Source organism: Geotrypetes seraphini, chromosome 8 (assembly GCF_902459505.1).
Source record: "Geotrypetes seraphini chromosome 8, aGeoSer1.1, whole genome shotgun sequence".
NCBI lineage: Eukaryota > Metazoa > Chordata > Amphibia > Gymnophiona > Dermophiidae > Geotrypetes > Geotrypetes seraphini.
The window spans coordinates 124821283-124844331 of NC_047091.1; the positions used below are offsets into that span (position 1 = coordinate 124821283).

A 23049-nucleotide genomic window follows, 5' to 3' on the forward strand; every position below is an offset into this window, starting at 1 on the left:
TGAAAAGCTGTCCGCGCTGGGGCTCCGTAGATGACGTCACCCACATGTGAGAATATCATGCCTGCTTGTCCTGGGATAAGTTGTAAAATCTTGGTTCTCTTAATCAGGGAATTAATACCAGACACATTCCACGTCACACAGCGCACACCCCGCTTAGGAGTCATCCAATGAAAGAACCCAAAGATACCAGCGCAGCAGAAAAACGGAAAATTCCTGCCTAGAGTCCCAGCCCTCCTCCCGGCAGCCAAACATCCAGAACACACACAAACTCAGCTTCCCAGCATCCACACAGATCCAATCCCCCTCCCCACTCCCCCCAACCCCAACTCCCCCCTCCCAGGCCCCCCCAAACCCCAAAGACCACCACTCCAGAGAAGGGACACTAAAAGGCCCAAGTCCCCCCCTCCCCAACCTCCCACACAACAGCCCCGCACCCATTATAGAGAAGAAAACAAAAAAGAAAAAAGAGAGAGAAGGGCTGGAACATCAACAACAGCAACCCCTCTGCCAAAGTGTGCAGAAAGATAAACCAAGTATGCCTTAGCACATTCGGGCAAGAGGCATACACAGTGTCAGCCTAGCTGTCGCTACCATTCAGCATTTTCAGTTGGCATTACTTATGTCAGCGAAGGCCTATGGGAAATTATATCAATCTGACTCTGGCATGGGAATGCAGATAGACCCTGAGGACAGGGAAACTGTTTTAAGTATCCCTGATATGTTTTAAGTTGCCCTGATTGAATCATGACTAGCTAAAAGGTGTTAATGTCTGATTAAGAGGGTGCTTAGGACAATGGCCTGCTTGAATGGGACAAAGAAGCCAGAGACTAATCCCATCACCATGCTTGCAAGTATCACACCCTCCTTAGCAATTAAATTGACCATTGTTTCAGTTTACAAATTCTGAGCAGAAAGATACTGGGATTCAGAATGGGATTCCAAGGTATAAAAGCCTCCTCTCTGCAACACACATCTCTCTCTTTCTATCTAGTTATCTCTTGGCTTGGCACTCTGGTTCTCTCTTGAGCTCTCTCTATCTCTCTGTTTATCCTTCTCTTTATCTATGGAACACGAAACATCACCCCATCCCCCTTTCTCTCTCTCTGCCTTTCCCTAGAACTTCACGCTTTCTTCTGGACTCTGTAAGGCAGGAAACTGCTTTGCTCTCTGCTTAAGTGTAATGATCTCTGCTTAATTGTAATGCTTAATTGTAATGCTTATAAATATTACTTTTCTGTAAGCCTATTTCTATAATATATTCTTTATGCAATCACCTCTGGCTGTGCCTATTATTCTACTTCCTGGTGAAACTTCAGTGAGGGAACTGAATCTGGGACCAGCGTTGGTCAGTACGCCTTTAACTTAACCCCTACCACCATACATTGGGGGGGGGGGGCCACGAATAAAACTGACACACAGCACCAAGCAAAGTCAAATATAACATGACCTATAGAAAAACAAAGAAAAACCCCCATACAAGGGCTGTATCCAACGCAGTCAATAAAATAAAATCCAAAATGTCCCCGCAGAGGGGTAAGCCACTCTCCACAGGGACCCCCATTCAGGCATGCAGAAAGCCATAAGGAAGAAGCACCACTCTTCAGGTGCTGGGCGCCAAATCAGGGAACCATAAAAGCACTTCAGCCCGTGCTGCAGCGCTGGTGTCGAACAAGAATGGCTGGCCATTGTAAAGCACCCGGAGCCTGGCAGGAAATTGCAGTGTGAAGCGCAACTTTTTTTCCGTGAGGTGCTTACAAACAGACGAGAAGCTCCGACGGAGAGATGCCACCTGTGCCGAATAATCCTGGAAGAGCAGGACACGCCGATTCTGGAACTGAAGATCTCGTTTATGCCGGTAGTTCTTTAACAGCAAGTCTTTAATGGCAAAGTTAAGGATGCGAATAATCACCACCCGAGGCCTGGTGGAGCCCTCCTGCCTCCTGCCCAACCAAGGGGCCCAGGCCATGTGCAACCAGCAGCTCAGAAGACAGCCATTTTTCCAGTGTGGCGAGGAGCTCCGCATCCAGTACTGATTCGGGTATGCCAACTAAACACAAGTTGTTCCTTCTGGAGCGATTCTCCAGATCCTCCATTTTCTCCTCACAGTGGTTCACTTTGAACTGCAGACGCTGTAGCTCCTCCTGCACTGAGACCAGGGAGTCCTCCGCGGAGCTAACTCGTTGTTCCACTTCAGTGACTCGAGCGGTGAAATCAGCTACAGTGGTGGTAAGCGTCGCTAAAGTATCATGCACTTTATCCAATCGGGTTCCCAGAGCAGCCACCACCGCCTCAGTTAAATGAGCGATCATATCATCGCTCACCGAATCAGCTGCATCGGCCGCACCCGCCATTTTCCCGTCACCACCAAGCCCCGGTTTCAAGCTGCCTCGCTCCTTCTTACCCGATTTAGTTGCCATTTCCACACCACCCTTCTGCACAAACCTGTCCATAAGCCCTCCTAGACTGAGAAGGGGTGCTGGGGTGAGATTTTAGTGCAGAGAGGCTGAAGCAGAGGGAAGACTGCGGAGCTCAAGGAAAATACGTCTTCCCTGTTCTCAGCACGGCCACGCCCCCCGTAGTTTGAATTTTAACCCATAGCCCAACAAAATGGATATTGGCTTTGAAGCCACAGCTTATCATCTGGGCTCACTTAAATTCAGAATAATCGATTTGGTCAAATTTATTTGAAATCCTGATAATTTCTCATAAGCCGATAGAATGGTCAAAATCTTGAGGCTTCCCCACTGTAAACAGAATATCATCCGCAAAGAGTAACAGTTTTGTCTCCACCCCTCCACTCACTATGCCCTTGATTACCTCAATCACACGGATTTGTTGGGCTAAAGGCTCCATTATTAGGGCAAAAATTAAGGGGCCAATTCAAAAGTGCCCATTAATTTGCAGACATGCCAATGGCTTAGTATAAAAATTGACCTGTGATCCCAAATTTCTTCAGGGTCCCTAATGCCCTATCAAAGGCTTTGTCAGCATCAATACTCAAGATCAAAGCTGGGGCTTCCCGTCGCTTAGCTGAATGAATTACATGTAAAATCCACAGTATGTTATCAAACATTTGGCGCCCAAGGATAAAGCCGGCCTGGTCATCCCTCACTAAATGGCTCATGTACTGTTGTAACCGATTAGCTATTATTTTTTGTGAAAAGCTTATTTTTTTTTTTTTTTTTAATCATTTTTATTGAGAAGGGAACAACAAGGTATCAAATACAACAAGTGCGCCTGAGGCGCAAACACCAAAAGTACCAAGGCAAAAGGCATGTACAGTGAAAAGCTTATACGGTAATCTGTGTCTAAGAGTGAAATAGGGCAGTAAGATCTACATTGTTCCGGATCCTTTTCTGGTTTAGGTAGTAATGTGACCCCTTGCCAAATGCCTCTTGTTCCCTGCCTGGAGGCTGTTAAATATCTCAGCGAGGGGTTTTACTAGTAGGCCCCTAAAACACTTATAAAATTTAGTGGTATAACCGTTCAGGCCAGGGGCCTTTCCTAAAGAAAGACTTTTAATGGCCCACAATGTTTCGGTTTCCTCAATTGGTCTAGAAAGCCATAATGCTTCCTCTTCCGTAAGTCGAGGTAGAGCTACCGATTCTAGATAAGCCTTCATCTTCGACTCGGCAGGCTCCAATGGTGGGGTATAGAGTTGTTTATAGTACTGAGTAATGACTACCAATATGCACCAATTGTCTGTGTTGAACCCTGTCCAAATCAAGAATAGTGGTAATATGATTCCTTACCTGTCTCCATTTCAGCTTATGCGCTAAAAGTCGACCTACTCTATTTCCCTGCTTAATGAACCTCTGGTGCATCTTCTGCAGGCGTACATGAATGGCTTCTAGTTCTAGCTCCTGTAACTCCCCCCCACTGTGTCTGCTCCAATTGGCAAAGAATCTTGTCCCCATCCCCCAAACCCTTATTTATGTTGGCTTTCCAGATGCATCAACTGTTGGTGCAAAGCTTCCTGCTTCTGTTGATGTTCCCTTCTCCTATAGACCATCAGGGATATAATCTTCCCCCTCATCACCACTTTCAATCCTTCCCAGAATGTAATAGGTATAACATCTGCTGAATATAATCCTTCAAATTGGATACCAGCTGCTGCACATTTCTAGGGTCTAAGAGAATGTTGTCATTCAATCTCCAGAATCTCTGGCCATATGGCCTCTGCCTAGTATCTATGTCCAGCCATACCGGAGAGAGATCTGACCAACCTCTGGGCTCTATATTTACAGCACATACTTGCAGCAACATCTCACAGGGGACACCCCCCCCCAGCTATCTATTCTGGAGTAAGTACCGTGCATACTTGAATAAAATATATAGTCCCTGACTGTTGGGTTTAAGTGTCGCTAGGGGTCCACCAAATCACTGTCCCTATATAAAGTCTGTAAGCTCTTCCTGTCAGGTTTACTATATTTAGTTACATTAGCTGAATTATCCAAAGAAGGATTCATCATCAAATTGAAGTCTCCCCCCATTATTAAATGACCCTCTATATCAGTGGTCTCAAACTCATGGCCCGGGGGCCACATGCGGCCCACCAGATACTATTTTGAGGCCCTTGGTATGTTACCATTGTTCTGGAATGTTGCTCACCTCACTGCTGTAACCTCACGCAAGCACTTTCCTGCAATTGTGAAGTGGACTGGAGAGGACAATCGGTGTCCGATGCTGGAGGAGGTGAGAGCTGAAGGCGGTTGCGGTCGCGACCACCAGACACTTAAGGCACAAGTTTTCCAGGCACAAGTCAGATATTGATTCTCCCTTCTACAAAAAAAAGCATAGAGGACTACACCAAAATCTTGTCTCTTGCAGTTGATACTTTAGATTAGAATCTAAATCACAATTTTGCTTGAGGTAAATACTCTTTCTAGTATATAAATCTTTCCTTAATTGCTTCTGATAATTTCAGCTATACACAGCTGAAAGCTGTGCAACATGCAGAAAGTGAAAAACTATCTAAACTTCACTTTCTGCATGCTGCACTGCTTTCAGCTGTGTATAGCTGAAATTATCAAAAGCAATTAAGGAAAGATTTATAAAGTATAACGAGTTTTACCTCATGCAAAGTTGTCATTTCTTTAATAAGACATTAATTATTTTTTCTGCGGCCCTCCAAGTACCTACAAATCCAAAATGTGGCCCTGCAAAGGGTTTGAGTTTGAGACTGCTGCTCCATATGTAATTGTAACAGTATTCTCAATTCCTAAAAAAAGGGGGCTATAGCTGAACTGCTTCAAATAATAGCCAATCTATCGATCAAATCAGGAAGGATTCCAGAAGACTGGAAAGTGGCGAATGTTACGCCAATCTTCAAGAAAGGTTCAAGGGGAGATCCGGGAAACTACAGAGTCTGACCTCAGTACCGGAAAAGATGGTAGAGGTGCTGATAAAGGACCGCATCATTTATCACCTTGACGGATACAATCTAATGAGGACCAGCCAGCACAGCTTCAGCAAGGGAAGATCTTGTTTGACGAATTTGCTGCACTTCTTCGAGGGAGTAAACAGGCAGATAGACAAGGGCAAGCCGGTCGACATTGTATATCTGCATTTTCAGAAGGCATTTGACAAGGTCCTGCATGAATGACTACTTCGAAAAATTGCTAGCCATGGAATCAAGGGTGAAATACTCATGTGGATTAAAAACTGGTTGGTGGATAGGAAACAGAGAGTGGGAGTAAATGGACAATACTTGGACTGGAAAAGCGTCACGAGTGGAGTGCCGCAGGGTTCAGTGCTTGGACCGTGTTCTTCAACATATTTATAAACGAACTGGAAATTGGTACGACGAGCAAGGTGATTAAATTTGCAGATGATGTGAAGCTATTCAGAGTAGTGAAGACGCAAAAGGACTACGAAGACCTGCAATGTGACATAAACACGCTCGAGAAATGGGCCGCAACATGGCAAATGAGGTTTAACGTGGATAAGTGTAAGGTGATGTATGTTGGTAACAAAAATCTTATACACAAATACAGGATGTCTGATGTGGTACTCGGAGAGACCCCCCAGGAAAGAGAATTGGGAGTACTGGTTGACAAGTTGATGAAGCCGTCCACGCAATGCACGGCGATAAGGGTGAACAGAATGCTAGGAATGATAAAGAAGGGGATCACAAACAGATCGGAGAAGGTTATCATGCTGCTGTACCAGGCCATGGTGCGCCCTCACCTAGAGAACTGCGTCCAGCACTAGTCGCCGTACATGAAGAAGGACACGGTACTACTCGAAAGGGTCCAAAGAAGAGCAACTAAAATGGTTAAAGGGCTGGAGGAGTTGCCGTACAGTGATAGATTAGAGAAACTGGGCTTCTTCTCCCTTGAAAAGAGGAGACTGAGAGGGGACATGTTCGAAACATTCAAGATAATGAAGGTTCCTGCTGAACCAGAACGTACGCAGGTAAGGCTAGTCTCAGTTAGGGCAATGGTTTTTGACTGCTGGGCACGATGGACCACTGGTCTGACCCAGCAGCAGCAATTCTTATGTTCATAACAATCAGCTTATATACCGCAGGACCATGAAGTTCTATTCAGTTTACAAAAAGTAGGCTATACAATTGAATGAAAAATTAGTTACTCAAATATTTAACAAATAAGTATGTCCCTGATGGCCTCCTGCACCTTAGGCTGGAGTGATTGTTCAAAAAAGATACCCACCCCATTTGTTTTATTACCCTTTCTGTTAGATGTCAAATACACATGGGGGTGTTTCTTATGAGAAAACAAATGTTCATGGCAACCATGGATAAAACCAATGCCCACTTTAAGACAATCTGCCTCTTTGAAAAGTAGTTGGCATTTACAAGGGAGCTTAAGACCCTTCACATTTAAAGTAAGAAATCGTATGGGCCTAATGCTCATCTCGAGTCATACCAGTCATGCTTACTAATACCTCACCATCACTCTCAAGCGTCACACATTCATCACCCCCACTCCTCCCCATCCCTCCCTCCCCAGCATTTCCTATCCACTTTAGCATTAACCTGCCCTTCCCCTTCCTTCAAGTCTCTCATGTCTCTCTACCCCATCCCCTACCCAATCCCATCATGAAAGCCAAGCCTCTAGGAATACAAGATGAATTCCTTCTTCCCCCTCCCACACCCTGCGCAATGAAAGATATATGACCCCTTAGAACCAGCTCAAACCTAATAAGTATGTAAAGATCCCCACTGTGCCAGAGTATTTAGTTATTTAGAAAACACAGACGGATCACCTTATAAGTTATCCAACCCACAAACGAATATCATTGATCAAAAAAAGGGGTATTTAGGATAATTTATACAATGTTTACTTTGGAGAATTTTTTACACATCAGTGTCCAACTTTCATTTTATGATTTAATATAACACTTCTGCTGACCCACTATTTTTATCATTCAAATGATACCCTATTTTAACAACAAACTCACCCCAAAACAACTATAATGGGAGGTTGAAGTATCATAAAAATGCACTGTTCTCAGTAAAGAGACCTCTTAGAACATAGATGTTATTTCAAGTCTTCATCCTGAATGCATGTGATGTAATCATTTACTTCAAAACCTCCTTCCTAACCAGTACCTCAAATTTTATTTTACTTTTATTTAATATGAAAACTAACTGAGGGTTTGATTTTTTCTTTTGTTTTAATGATTGTATCAAAACCTAAAATCAAGCCTAGCAGAAGCTGAAGCTGAAGCAGGGGAACAGCTTAGGAGCCAGAGCACTGTGAGCAGGGGAGCAGCTTAGGAGCCATAGCGCTGTGAGAGGAGTGGAGAGGAGGCGAAGGGGAGGCAGAGGAGAGTCAGCAAGGGATTAGGAAGCAAGGGGCAGCAGCGAGAGGTAGCTCCGCCCACCCCCACCACGTCAGAGCAACCTAGCCCGGACTCCCCCCTTAAAAGGAGGTGAGCTAGCAGCGCTTGGTCCTGAGCCAAGCAGAAGCAGGGGAGCAGCTTAGGAGCCATAGCGCTGTGAGCAGGGGAGCAGCTTAGGAGCCAGAGTGCTGTGAGAGGAGCGGAGAGGAGGCGAAGGGGAGGCAGAGGAGAGTCAGCAAGGGATCAGGAAGCAAGGGGCAGCAGCGAGAGGTAGCTCCGCTCACCCCCACCATGTCAGAGCAACCTAGCCCGGACTCCCCCCTTAAAAGGGGGGAGCCAACGGCGCGCAGCCGTTTGGCACGCGGCGAAGGCGAGCGGCAAAGGCGCTCGCCTTAGCAAAGAGCGCCTTCGCGAAGGAGCCGTTGCGAAGGAGTCAGGAGGCTAGGAGCCAAAAGAGAGACCCAAAGAGTAAGTTACAGGCCTTTTTTACCTACAGGGACCACTTCTTGCACACACACACCCAGAACACACACTTAGAACAAGCACTCACCACACACCAGCAGACCAACACCTTACAGGGAGACAGCAGACAAGAAGTCAGCCCACATACAGCCGACAGAGAGAAAAGGCTCACATAAGCCCAGACAATCCAGAAAGGAAGCAAGGAATGATCAACCACGGAAGCCAAAAGATGGTCTTTCCAGTCTTCTGCACCGGATGCTACATGTATGACTACCTCCACTAGGGGATTAGGGCATACATTTGCAGTCGATGTAAGGAGTTGGACTGCCTGAAACAGCAAGTCCGACTGTTGGAGGGAACAGTGAAAGAACTAGAAGAACTCCTCACCTTTAAAGAAGAACTCAGCAAACAGGAGAAGTTGCTTATGGAATCCATGCCAGCGAAGGGATCGAAGAACTTGAGAGATTCATTGAGGAAGCCCACCATCAACATGTGGAGGTCCCAGGGTTGGAGAACTGTACCCGAACAACCCAGGAAGAAGGCCTTGGCGAGATGGAAGAAGGCACCACTACAGAGGATGAAGAGACGGATGTGGAGGTTGAGGGCGACCACCCACCCAGCGGAACTGAGAGTCTGCATGAGGTTGTGACACGGAAGATAGCAGATGGAACCTTCACCATGGATGTAGACTTACGACCCCCAAGAAACCCACGAATAGAGAAGGTCGGGATCATCATTGGAGATTCCATCATACGCAATGTGGACAGCCATACCGCAGGAGAGAGAGAAGACAGACTGGTCTCTGCTTGCCCAGAGCGAGAGTAAATGATGTGGCCAGCAGGATCACCAGGGTCATAGACAGCGCAGGAGGAAAGGATACTGCTGTAATTATCCATGTGGGAACCAACGATGTGAGCGGAAGGAAGAATGACAGAGAACAAATGAAAGACCAGCTCCGCTCACTGGGAAGAAAACTGAAGGTCAGGGAGGTGAAAGTGGCCTTCTCTGAGATCCTACCAGTACCGAGAGCAGATGCAAAAAGGCAAGATGAACTTCTAGCAATCAACGCCTGGATGAGACGATGGTGCAAAGAAGAGGGCTTCGACTTTGTGCGCAACTGGACGGCATTCTGGGGAAGAAGCAGGTACTATTGGAAGGACGGACTACATCTCACCAAGGAAGGAGTGAGAATACTGGCTGGAAACATGAAGAAGGCCATTGAAAAGGCTTTAAACTGAAGAACAGGGGAGAGCCGGCAGTCGACAATCAGTCGATGGCACAGATGGTCCAAGTGAGGGCCCTGCAGACATCTGCCCAGATAAGGGGGAAGAGCTTGAAGCAAATGAAGGAGACACAAAATGAGCGCAAATAGATACTGTGAAAGACACAACAAGGACTGCAAAGCCCAGAAAACCCAAGATGAGCACAAAGAGAGCTTAAATGTATGTATATGAATGTCAGAAGCCTGGGAAACAAAATGGGGGAGTTAGAGGCACTAGCAAGACACGATAAAATAGATATTATTGGCATCACAGAAACATGGTGGAACGACGAAAATGAAAGGGACACGGTACTGCAGGGATACAAGCTATTTAGAAGAGACAGAATTGGGCAGAAAGGGGGAGGCATTGCGCCCAATAAGGAGTAGTAGCGATCAGGGAAGAGAACACAGAGGGGAAAGAGAAACTAGAGTCACTCTGGGTAAGGATTCCCAGACAGAACGGAGTGGACACAAAAATTGGCCTCTACTATAGACCCCCAGGACAGACGGAGGAAACAGACGTAGAAATGACAGAAGAAATAAGGCAAGGATGTAGGACAGGCAATGTAACGATCATGGGAGACTTCAACTTCCCGGGGATAGACTGGAACCTAGAAACCACAAGCTGCGGCAAAGAAACAAAGTTCCTGGAAATGATAGGAGACTGCTTCCTTGAGCAAATGGTAGGGGAGCCAACAAGAGGGAACGCCACATTGGACTTGATTCTGAAAGGCATAACTGGGCAGACAAGAGATGTAGTAGTCAAGGTCCCACTGGGGACGAGTGACCACAGCATGATCAACTTTAAACTGGACATTGGGAAAGGAAAACAAATCAAGACACAATCCACAGCTTTTAACTTCAAAAAAGGAAGATACGACAACATGAGGGACATGGTAAGAAAACGTCTCAAGAAAAGGATAGCTGAAATAGAAACGATAGAGCAGGCATGGTCCTTACTAAAAAATACTATCACCGAAGCTCAGAATTTATACATTCCGCAGATAGCCAAGGGAAGGAAACATAAAGGCAAAGGAGAACCATCTTGGATAACCAAAGAGGTAAAAGATGCAATAAGGGAAAAAAAAGAGCTCATTTAAAATATGGAAACGCAAGAAAACAATCGAGGCTTGGAATAGCCACAAGGTCGACCAGAGGAAGTGTCACAAGGAGTGAGTGAAGCCAAAAGGAACTATGAGGAAAGGATAGCGCCTCTCCCAGTGAGAGGCATGGGGAAAGCCAGGGAGGATCGTATCCAGAGGACAAACAACTGGCTGCACGGATGGTGCAGGGAGATGAACTTTGGATTCCTGAACCATGGAGAGGCTCTGCAAGGACTACAGGGACCTGACGGACTTCACCTGACCAGAAGGGGAAAGAACATCTTTGGACACCGACTAGCCCGCCTACTTCGTAGGGCTTTAAACTAGGTAAGTTGGGGGAGAGTACCCACTCACGTGCTGGCACAAGTAACCAACTTGGCGAGGTAAGTTGTAAATCCATTTCTGAGTCCGAGGTAAGTACACACTGCATTTCTGAGTCAGAGGTAAGTACACACATTGCAAACAGTATTATAGGAGTCCAATTAGCTCAAGCAGGAATATCTACACAGAGACATAGCAAGCATAAGGTATGGAGGGCTATGTGTGTTAATGCCCACAGTTTGGGCAATAAGATTCTGGAATTAGAGACAGAAATGAGGAACGCCAACCTAGATGTGGTGGCGATATCCGAGACTTGGTTCACGGACTCCCATGGGTGGGATATGGCTATACCGGGATACAACTTACTTCGGCGGGACAGAGAAGGCAAAATGGGAGGAGGGGTAGCACTATACACTAAAGAGGACATCAAAGTTACCAAAATCGCAGATGTCAAGTACACCGGGGAATCCCTCTGGGTAAATTTGGCTAGGGGGAAGGACAAATGCCTGTATCTTGGTATAGTATACAGACCTCCAAGACAACAGGAGGACATGGATATAGAATTAGTCAAAGACATTGAGAATATCACTTTGCGTGGAGACACAGTATTGTTAGGAGACTTCAATATGCCTGATGTGGATTGGAACACACTTTCCGCTATGACCAGCAGCAGCAGGAAGCTATTAACCTCTATAAAGGGAGTGAGACTCAGACAAATGGTATTAGAGCCCACTAGGGACCAGGCGATGCTGGACCTGATATTCACCAACGGAGAAAGTGTCACAGAGGTCTCGGTAGGCGATACGTTGGCCTCCAGTGACCACAACATGATATGGTTCAACCTCAGGAAAGGGTTCACTAAGTCAAACACATCAACCAAGGTCCTCAACTTTAAGGGCACAAACTTCGAAAGCATGGGAGATTTCGTCCATCGGGCCATGCAAAACCATGCTGAAACAGATAATGTAAGAGTAATGTGGTCAACTCTGAAATCAACCTTACACGAAGCAACCAACCACTACGTCAAATCAGTAAGTAAACAATAGACCGCAGTGGTTCTCTGAGGAGATCTCAGACCTCATAAAAAAGAAGAAAAGAGCGTTCATCCTCTACAAACTATCAGGGAAGCGAGAATCCATGGAAGACTATCTGGCCAAGTCAAAAGCGGTCAAAACGGCAGTCAGGGAGGTCAAACTCCGAATGGAGGAGAACCTTGCAAAGAACATCAAGAAGGGCGATAAATCCTTTTTCCGGTATATTAGTGACAGAAAAAGGAACACAGATGGGATAGTATGCCTTAGGAAACCCGATGGGAACTATGCAGAATCGGACTCCGACAAAGCCAAATTTTTAAATGAATACTTCTACTCGGTCATCACTTGCGAGGCGCCGGGATCCGGCCCTCAGCTGCCGACGAGGGAAAACTCGGAAGACCCATTTCGAAATTTCGAGTTTACGCCCAGCAGTATCTACGAGGAGCTATCAAGACTCAAGGTGAACAAAGCTATGGGACCGGACAAACTACATCCCAGGGTGCTCAGGGAGTTGAGTGACGTCCTGGCGGAACCATTATCCGCGCTCTTCAATCTTTCCCTAAGTACAGGATGAGTCCCATTGGATTGGAAAATGGCTAACGTCATTCCACTCCACAAAAAGGGATGCAGGACAGAGGCTGAGAATTATAGACCGGTGAGTCTCACATCGATAGTGAGTAAACTTATGGAAACACTAATCAAACGCCAATTGGATACGATCCTGAACGAGGAGAATCTATGAGATCCCCATCAACATGGTTTTACGAAGGGAAGGTCCTGCCAATCAAATCTGATCAGCTTCTTTGACTGGGTAACAAGAAAGCTGGATATAGGGGAGTCCCTGGACGTCGTGTACTTGGACTTCAGCAAAGCATTTGATAGCATCCCACACCGCAGGTTATTGAGCAAGATGGGTTTGATGGGACTGGGTGAAACATTAACAGCATGGGTTAGGGACTGGCTTAGAAGTAGACTTCAGAGAGTAGTGGTAAACGGTACCTTCTCTGATACGACGGAGGTGATCAGTGGAGTGCCGCAGGGCTCGGTCTTGGGCCCAATCCTATTTAACATCTTCGTAAGAGACTTGGCTGAGGGGCTTCAAGGTAAAATTACATTATTCGCCGATGATGCCAAACTATGCAACATAGTAGGCAACCGCACAACAGATGAAAGCACAGTGCCCGACAAAAGCTCAATGCCCGACAGTATGACGCAGGACCTACTCCTGCTGGAGCATTGGTCAAAGACTTGGCAACTAAGTTTCAATGCCAAAAAATGCAAGGTCATGCACCTTGGCGGCAAAAATCCATGCAGGACTTACACCCTAAATGGTGAGATCCTAGCAAGGACTGTAGCAGAACGTGACTTGGGGGTGATTATTAGCGAAGATATGAAGACTGCCAATCAAGTGGAGAAAGCTTCATCTAGGGCTAGACAAATCATGGGCTGTATCCGTAGAAGTTTCGTTAGCCATAAGCCCGAGGTCATAATGCCGTTGTACAGATCCATGGTAAGACCCCATCTGGAATACTGTGTACAATTCTGGAGGCCGCATTATCAAAAAGATGTGCGGAGAGTTGAGTCGGTTCAGCGAATGGCCACCAGGATGGTCTCAGGTCTCAAGGATCTCCCATATGAGGAACGACTGGGTAAGTTGCAGCTGTACTCACTCGAGGAATGCAGAGAGAGGGAAGACATGATCGAGACATTCAAATATGTCACGGGCCGTATCGAGATGGAAGAGGATCTCTTTTTCCTTAAAGGACCCACGGCAACAAGAGGGCATTCGTTGAAAATCAGGGGTGGGAAATTTCATGGCAACACCAGAAATTATTTCTTCACCGAAAGGGTGGTTGACCGCTGGAATAATCTTCCACAACAGGTAATTGAGGCCAGCAGCGTGCCAGATTTTAAGAAAAGATGGGATTTGCATGTGGGATCTCTTCATGGAGGTAGTTAGGGGGTGGGCCATTAGTGTGGGCAGACTAGATGGGCCGTGGCCCTTTTCTGCCGTCATTTTCTATGTTTCTATGAGGCCCAAAACTTCAAACCTTTCTTTAGATACGTAAAAGGGAAGAAACCAGCCAAGGAGGCAGTGGGCCCTCTTGACGATCAAGGAAGAAAAGGATACATCAAAAAGGACAAACAGATTGCAGACAGATTAAATTCCTTCTTTGCGTCAGTCTTCACCAATGAAGACACCACATCAGTACCCGAGCCAGTGAAAGCATTCAAGGGAGTAATAGAGGAGAGCCTCAACACAGTAAATGTGATCTGGACCAGATTTACTATCAGATCGACAAACTAAAAAGCGACAAATCCCCTGGCCCGGATGGAATTCACCCGAGAGTATTAAAGGAGCTAAAGGTAGAAATCGGAGAATTACTGCAATTAGAACCGGAAAGATACCAGAAGACTGGAGGATAGCAAACGTCATCCCAATCTTCTAAAAAGGATCAAGAGGCGAACCAGGAAACTACAGACCTGTGAGTCTCACATCAGTCCCTGGGAAGATGGTTGAAGCATTGATCAAGGATAGCATAGTCCAACATATGGATACCCATGACCTAATGAGAGCTAGTCAACATGGTTTCAGGAAGGGGCAGTCATGTTCAGTCATGTTTGACGAATTTACTTCAGTTTTTTGAGACGGTGAACAAACATATTGATAGCGGAGAACCGGTGGATATAATATACTTGGACTTCCAGAAGGCTTTTGACAAAGTTCCACTTGAGCGACTTCTCATAAAACTTCAAAGTCATGGAATAGAAGGTGACATACTAAGATGGATAGGAAAATGGCTGGAAGAGAGAAGACAGAGGGTGAGCGTAAATGGAAAGTTCTCGGACTGGGAGAAAGTAAGTAGTGGAGTGCCTCAGGGCTCGGTTCTTGGGCCCATCTTGTTCAATATTTTCATAAATGACCTGGAAGAAGAAACAACAAGTGAAATCATCAGGTTTGCTGATGACACAAAACTAAGTCGGGCAATCAGATCACAGATGGACTGCGAGGAACTCCAGAAAGATTTGAGACAACTAGAGAAATGGGCAGAGAAGTGGCAAATTAAGTTTAACGTATAAAAATGCAAAGTGATGCTCCTGGGCAGGAAAAACAAGGAGCACCAGTATACTTTATTTGATGCAACTTTGGGCAAAAGCGAACAAGAAAGGGACTTGGGGGTAATGATAGACAGGACCCTGAAGCCGTCGGCTCAATGCGCAGCAGCGGCAAAAAAAGTAAACAGGATGTTGAGCATGATAAAGAAGTGTATCATGAGTAGATCTGAGGATGTAATAATGCCGTTATACAGAGTGATGGTGAGACCACACTTGGAATACTGTATCCAACATTGGTCTCCCTATCTAAAGAAGGATATAATACTACTGGAGAGGGTGCAGAGGCGAGCGACGAAGCTAGTAAAAGGTATGGAGAATTTGAGCTACAAAGATCGCCTCAGAAAACTGGGACTTTTCACCCTCGAGAAGAGGAGGCTGCGAGGGGATCTGATCGAGACTTTTAAAATACTGAAAGGATTCGACAAAATAGAACTGGAAACACCTTTATTCACATTGTCGAAGGTGACTCGGACAAGAGGTCATGGACTGAAGCTGTGGGGAGACAGGGCCAGGACAAATGTCAGAAAGTTCTGCTTCACACAGCGAGTGGTGAATGCCTGGAATGCTCTTCCAGAAGAGGTTGTGGAGGAAACCACCCTTCCAGGATTTAAGGGCAAGTTGGATGCATATCTTCTTGAAAGACACATTGAGTAACTAAGGTATTCGCCAGGGTAGACCTGGCTAGGCCTCTGCATGTGCGGATCGCCGGACTAGATGGACCCATGGTCTGATCCGGTGCAGGCATTTCTTATGTTCAATTCATCAATACACTTTGAAGAAGAACAGCAACACTTATCTTAGTAGCTTTTCAGCCAGAACCAACATTGGAGGGCTATGAACTTCCTTTAGAGTGTTTCAGCTATCGATCACCCTTCATCAGGGGACAATATCACTGCTGTGCCACTTCCAAGTTTACCAAGATTTCTGGCGTTACATGCAGACCCACCGCTCACTCACTTTTATAAAGTGGGTCCGCATGTAATGCCAGAAAGCTTAGTAAACTTGGAAGTGGCACAGCAGTGATATTGTCCTGCGATGAAGGCTATCTTAAAGGTCTTAACTCATATATCAAATTAATTGAAGATGATCTTAGATATTATATACTTTTAGCATTACTGTATCTTATAAAACCAAAGCTTAGGATGGTCTTTCTTGGAAATTTTTTAAGCTCTATTGTTTACTAGTGACATCTCATAATTCACTGTCCAGCTCAAAGACAGCACAAAGCCCTTAAAGGAAGCAAAAGTACAAATTCAGCTAGTGAAGAGAGACCCTACCTGTTCCAGTCAGGCTTATTGTAACTCCAGGCACGTACATCAGAAGCAGCATTTACATCAGTCAAAATACACAAGAGAGCCTTCCCAAACCTGTGTTTAATTTACAAACAGAAAATCATATATGGGAAAATCAAACCCAATACCAGGTGACTATCAGTTTCCCCCAGAATTTGTCTTATCAACCAGTTTTAAACTGTTAATTTTCATTTATTATAATTATATCTTGCCTATCTAAGATTCTAAGCAAGGAACAGTATAAACAATCAATCAAACAAAATTACAAACCCCTCCCCTGATATTTAAACATGTGGTCAGCATTGCATTTTAATACCTGCTACAGTTTTAAAATCTATACTGGAATATTCAGCACCAGTCAATATGTGTATGTACTGCTGATATTCAGCACCAGTACCTGGAAATCTATCCAGACAAGTTAGGACAACTGGATTGCTGCCCTAACTTGCCCTGGTAGTCATTCGGGTACTGGTGCTGAATATTGGTGATATCATGAGAATTTCTAGTTCTATTCCTGCCCTGGCACAACCCTCAATATTTCCATTCACATTTTCCATGGACAGCAGGATATATTACAGAAGAGGTGCTGTGAGAGGACTTCTAGAGACAGAGTGATCTTCACTGGTAAGGCTTTGCTGGGAAATTGCTTGCAAACATGGGGAAAGAGAGACTTAGGGCTCCTTTTGCTAAGCCGCGTTAGGGCTTTAACGCACAGAATAGCGCGCGCTACATTGCCGCGTGCTAGACCTTAACGCCGACATTGAGCTGGCATTAGTTCTAGAAGCGTAGTGCGCAGTAATTTCCTGCGTGCGCTAAAAACGCTAGTGTACCTTAGTAAAAGGAGCCCTTAAAGTAAAATAGGTAAACTCAGGGACTTTATTTTATTTTAAGTACTCTGTTTACTTAGCAAGGGAGTTTAAGGGATAGATTTTTCTTAGCATAGGAAGTCTGTTACAGGTCATAGGCTAGTACTTAAAGGGGCTATTTTAAAATTGCTAGAGTATCAGTATTAAACACAGCTAATAGGCACAGGAAGCCTAAGTTTAGACTTTAATTCCCTCCCTTTCACCCCAACTCCCACCTACCCTTGATTTGATCTCTGATTTGTAAGCTCTTGAACCAATTAGAAAGCTATAAAAGTAGTGCATTTCTATTAGCAAGCAATTAGCTCCTGGAAATACTATCTACTAGATCCTTGGAGGGGAACCTACCAAAAACAGCATTACAAATAATACAAAACAATAATAATAAAATCTAAATATTATCATAGCCTAACATATAACAAGCAATCTTAGGGGACCTTAGTGTACATATTTCTACTCCCTTAGCAACTTAATAAAGAAATCACCAATACTAAGATGCAGGCAGCGGTAACAACAGCAAGATGGGGGCTATCAAGTCTTTTGCACATTGGCCCTGATTCTGCAAAGTGCATCCCGATTGTAGGCAACAGTAGGCGTCCTACCGGCACCTAAGTTTAGGCGCCATTTGTAGAATATCCCCCTGAAAGCTTACTGTTACTTTCACTTTCTCTTTGCACCTTCAAGTTTCAAGTAGGATTTTATATACCGCCTATCAAGGTTATCTAAGCGGTTTTACAATCAGGTACTCAAGTATTTTCCCTATCTGTCCCGGTGGGCTCACAATCTATCTAATGTACCTGGGGCTATGGAGGATTAAGCGACTTGCCCAGGGTCACAAGTAGCAGCATGACACTGTCCTCTGCTGATGTTTTAACCTTTAGAAACATAGAAAGATGACGGCAGAAAAGGGCCAAGGCCCATCAAGTCTGCCCACTCTATAGACCCTCCCCTTGAGATTAGCCAATGTTTTGCCCTGACCCATGTAGTGATCCCACATGGGCGTCCCATTTATTCTTAAAATCTGGCACGCTGCTGGCCTCGATTACCTGTACTGGAAGCTTGTTCCATTGATCAATCACTCGCTCCGTGAAGAAATACTTCCTGGTGTCGCCGTGAAATTTCCCGCCCTTGAGTTTGAGCGGGTGCCCCCTTGTGGTTGAGGGGCCTCTGAGAAGGAAAATGTTATCTTCCACTTCTATACGTCCAGTGACGTATTTAAACGTCTCAATCATGTCTCCCCTCTCCCTGCGTTCCTCGATAGTGTAGAGCTGCAAATTGTTTAGTCTTGCTTCGTACGAGAGACCTTTAAGCCCTGAGACCATTCTGGTGGCCATCCTTTGGACCGACTCAACCCTCTGCACGTCTTTGCGGTAATGTGGCTTCCAGAATTGCACGCAGTATTCCAGATGAGGTCTCACCATGGTCCTGTACAGTGGCATTATGACAGCAGGCTTTCTGCTGACGAAACTTCTACGGATGCAACCCAGCATCTGCCTTGCCCTAGAGGAAGCCTTCTCCACCTGATTGGCAGATTTCATGTCTGTACTAATGATTACTCCTAAATCTCGTTCCGCTGAAGTCCTGGTCAAGGTCTCCCCGTTTAAGGTATAAGTTCTGCACGGGTTTCTGCTACCTAGGTGCATGACCTTACACTTCCCAGCATTGAAGCCCAGCTGCCAGGTTGAGGACCAGCATTCCAATGTACGCAGGTCCTGCGCCATGCTATCTTGTAAATTGCTCTCGCTTACCATATTACATAGTTTGGCGTCGTCGGTGAATAATGTTACTTTACCTTGAAGCCCTTGAGTCAGATCTCCTATGAATATGTTGAAGAGGAGCGGACCCAAGACCGAGCCCTGCGGCACCCCGCTGGTCACCTCCGATGTCTCAGAGAAAGTACCGTTAACCATCACCCTCTGAAGTCTGCCACTCAGCCAATCATTGACCCATGCCGTTAGAGTCTCTCCTAACCCCATCGATTTCATCTTGTTTAACAGTCTGCGATGTGGGACGCTGTCAAAAGCTTTACTGAAGTCTAGGTACACTATGTCCAGTGAATCTCCTTCATCCAGTCTTTTTGTTACCCAGTCAAAGAAGCTGATGAGGTTTGATTGGCAGGACCTACCCTTGATGAATCCATGTTGATTGGGGTCCCGTAGATTCCCTTCGTCCAAGACCGTGTCCAATGGCGTTTGATCAGTGTTTCCATAAGTTTGCATACTATCGACGTCAGACTCACCGGTCTGTAATTTGCAGCCTCTGTCCTGCAACCCTTTTTGTGCAGAGGAACGACGTTAGCTGTTTTCCAGTCCAAGGGGACTGTCCCTGTACTCAGTGAGAGATTGAATAGCTCAGCCAACGGTTCTGCAAGGACATCACCTATCTCCATGAGCACTCTGGGGTGTAGATTGTCCGGTTCCATTGCTTTGTCCAACTTGAGTTTTGTTAGCTCAAAGTAAACCTCGCTGGGTGTGAATTTAAAATTCCGAAACGGGTCTTTTGTGTTTGACTGTGGCTTCAATTGAGGGCCGGACCCTGGCGCCTCGCAGGTGAAGACCGAGCAGAAGTATTCATTCAGTAGTTCAGCCTTTTCGGGATCCGATTCCGCGTAATTCCCGTCCGTTTTTCTCAGGCGTACTATCCCGTCTGTGTTTTTTTTCCTGTCACTGATATACCGGAAGAAGGATTTGTCCCCTTTCTTAATGTTGTTTGCTAGAGTTTCTTCCACTCGAAGTTTGGCCTCCCTGACTGCCGTTTTAACCTCTGTGGACTTGATCCTGTGTAGCAGTTGATCTTCGCTTTTCCCCGTGCGTTTGAAGGAAGCAAATGCATTTTTCTTCTCCTTAACGAGACGTGAGATCTCTGTGGTGAACCACTGGGGTTTGTCTTTTCTTCGCCGTTTATGTGATGATTTTATGTAACGGCCGGTTGCCTCATGTATGACAGATTTCAGGGATGACCACATATCCTCCACATTCCCTGTCTTAGTTTGGTCCTGGAGTGCCTGATGGACGAAAACTCCCATGCGTGCAAAGTCTGTTCCTCGGAAGTTGAGTACCTTTGTTTTAGTGTTTGATCTATGGAAACCTTTCCTCAGGTGGAACCATACCATGTTATGATCGCTGGAGGCTAGCTTATCTCCCACGAAGACTTCTGAGATGCTTTCCCCATTGGTGAGTACTAGGTCAAGGATCGTTTGGGCCCTGGTGGGCTCCATTACCATTTGATTGAGGCGTGCTCCCCTTATGGAGGCCAATAGCCTCTTGCTGCCGCTGGTTGTTGCTGAAGGTGTGCTCCAGTCTACATCCGGCATATTGAAGTCTCCCATTAGTACAACGTCCCCCCGTAGAGCGATATTTTCTATGTCTTCGATTAGTTCCGTGTCTTTGTCTTCCGGTTGTCTTGGAGTTCTATATACTACACCAAGATACAGGCATTTCTCTCTCCCTCTGGCCAGGTTCACCCAGAGGGATTCTCCGGTGTATTTAACGTCCGTGATTCTGGTGGTTTTGATGCCTTCTTTAATGTATAGCGCTACCCCTCCGCCTAACCTGCCCTCTCTGTCTCGACGAAGTAAACTGTAACCCGGTATAGCCATATCCCACCCATGAGAGTCCGTGAACCAGGTCTCGGATATCGCCACCACATCTAGGTCGGCATTCACTATCTCGGTCTCCAATTGCAGAATTTTATTGCCTAAACTGTGTGCATTGACATACATGGCCCTCCATCCCTTGTGTTTGCTAGGGCTGTCATGCGTATTATGGGTGCTTACCTTGGGCTCAGAAGAGCGGTTGTGTCTCGCCTCCACAGGATGATTCCTTACTGCTCTGGAATGTGAGTGGATACCCTCCCCCAACTTACCTAGTTTAAAGCCCTGCGAAGTAGGCGGGCTAGACGGTGGCCAAGTACGTTTTTACCTCTTCTGGTCAGGTGAAGTCCGTCCGGTCCCTGCAGTCCCTGGAGTGCCTTTCCATGGTCTAGGAATCCAAAGTTCATCTCTATGCACCAGTTGCGAAGCCACTCGTTGGTACGTTGGATGCGTTCTTCCCTGGCTCTTCCTCTGTCTCTAACTGGGAGGATGGATGAGAAGACCACCTGTGCACCTGTTTGCTTCAGCTTCCTACCCAGGGCTCTGAAGTCATCGGGTATGTTCTCTGAGGTGTTCCTTGCAGTGTCGTTCGTATCTACATGGATAAGAAGCATAGGGAAATGGTCATTAGGTTTTAGTAGTTTATTGAGACAGGTGGTGACGTCACGAATCCTGGCTCCAGGGAGACAGCAGACCTCCTTTGACTGCAAATCTGGTCTGCAAATTGGACCCTCGGTTCCTCGCAGCATGGAGTCCCCAATGACTACCACTCTGCGCTCCTTCCGGGGGGGCTGATCAGCGTGTTTTGGAGTACCTCAGTCTTTCTCTGTGCCTGCAAAAAAGCTCATGAACAACACCTTTGTCAACTACAAAATGGCTGTGAAGCAAGCTTCAATCTTGCACCTTATGGCTGAAGGCTTTGGAGCACAAGACCTTCTTAATGGAACGCTCTCTCTACCAGCCCTCCACTCATAGGAGTCAGCTCTGTGTTCATGGAAGACTAATTTCCATTGGGTTTAGCACACCCAATTATTTTGAAAACTTGGTTCCTATGTCTCCACCTCCTATTGTGCCTTTTAGATCCAAGAATGGGAAACATGATAAGTAAACAGCCGACAAAAAGAAACTCTCCTCCAACACATCAGTTGCTAATATTTGCAAGCGGAAGACTGACCAGTAGTTTGACTAATCAAAGGGGCAAAAGACTCCACACTCCACACAAAAGACTCCACACAAAAGACTCCTTAAGTAATGTGGTAAACTCTTCAAAAAGACATAAAAATATTATTGTCTCCTCTGAGGCAGCCAATTCATAAGCAGCAAAAATTTAGTCAGACTGCCACGCCTCTCTTTAATTCAGTAATAGGCTGAAACTTGAATATTGGTCGCTGCATCTCAAAATGGGGATTTTGAGTCAATCAGGGCCTTAGGCCCCTCCCACTGCATCCCAAGATGCAATGGGAAGGAGAAGGCCCATCATTCTCAGCACACAGCCCTGTAGGCAGGAGGGAGTGGCTTCCCTCCTGCCGATTTTGCAGCACAAGGTACGGGGGTGTCGGGTAATGGTGAGGTGTTCCATGATGACGAGTAGTGTTGAGTGATTTGGAGGGGGCAGCAGAAATGTTGGGGGATGTCGGGGGGAGGGGTGTAGGGCTCCACAGCTCAGCTGATCCTATCTCTGGGTGGTGGAACGGGGTCATTGACCACGGGGGGAGTAATAGGGGATCATGCCTTAATCCCTCTAGCGGTCATCTTTGGGGTGCATAGACACAACTAAAACAGGTCTAATTGCCAGCGTCCAAGATCCCTCTAGGAAAGCTTTGATTATATCGCTGCAGTACGTCCAAGTTTAAACCCACCCAATTCCTGCCCATAACACACCTCCCAACACGCCCCTTTGAACTCTGGATGCACAGCAGCTCAGAAGTGCTGCTGCACATCCAGAAAGTTAGTTTTGATTATCAGCACTTGGACGTCCCTGCTATTAGGACGTCCAAGTGCTGACTTAGGCAGGTTTTTGGACGTTTTAAAGTTTTGATTATACCCCTCCATTTCAGCATATTGGCAGAGATCAAGTTTCCCTTACAAGCAAATTCAATTGAAAAAATCTAACCTCATCTCTAAAATCAGGCACTTTATTCCAAGATTCTTACTCATTCCAAGAAAAGGGAGGTTTATGACATATTGTGTATCTC

The 23049-nt window shown here is 45.9% G+C and overlaps 1 protein-coding gene across 4 annotated transcripts in view; it reads right to left on the bottom strand.

Annotated features, from left to right (window-relative positions):
- Positions 1-23049, bottom strand: part of LOC117364690 — a 195761-nt gene that overhangs the window by 137714 nt on the left and 34998 nt on the right. For 3 of the 4 annotated variants that reach the window (XM_033954170.1, XM_033954172.1, XM_033954169.1), the window contains 2 exons: positions 16385-16474; positions 4612-4782 (listed from right to left, as the gene is read on the bottom strand). In XM_033954170.1, coding sequence (XP_033810061.1) covers positions 4612-4782; positions 16385-16474 — 261 coding nt within the window. The remainder of the gene's footprint in view (positions 1-4611; positions 4783-16384; positions 16475-23049) is intronic. The other variant, XM_033954171.1, reaches the window with a different exon arrangement.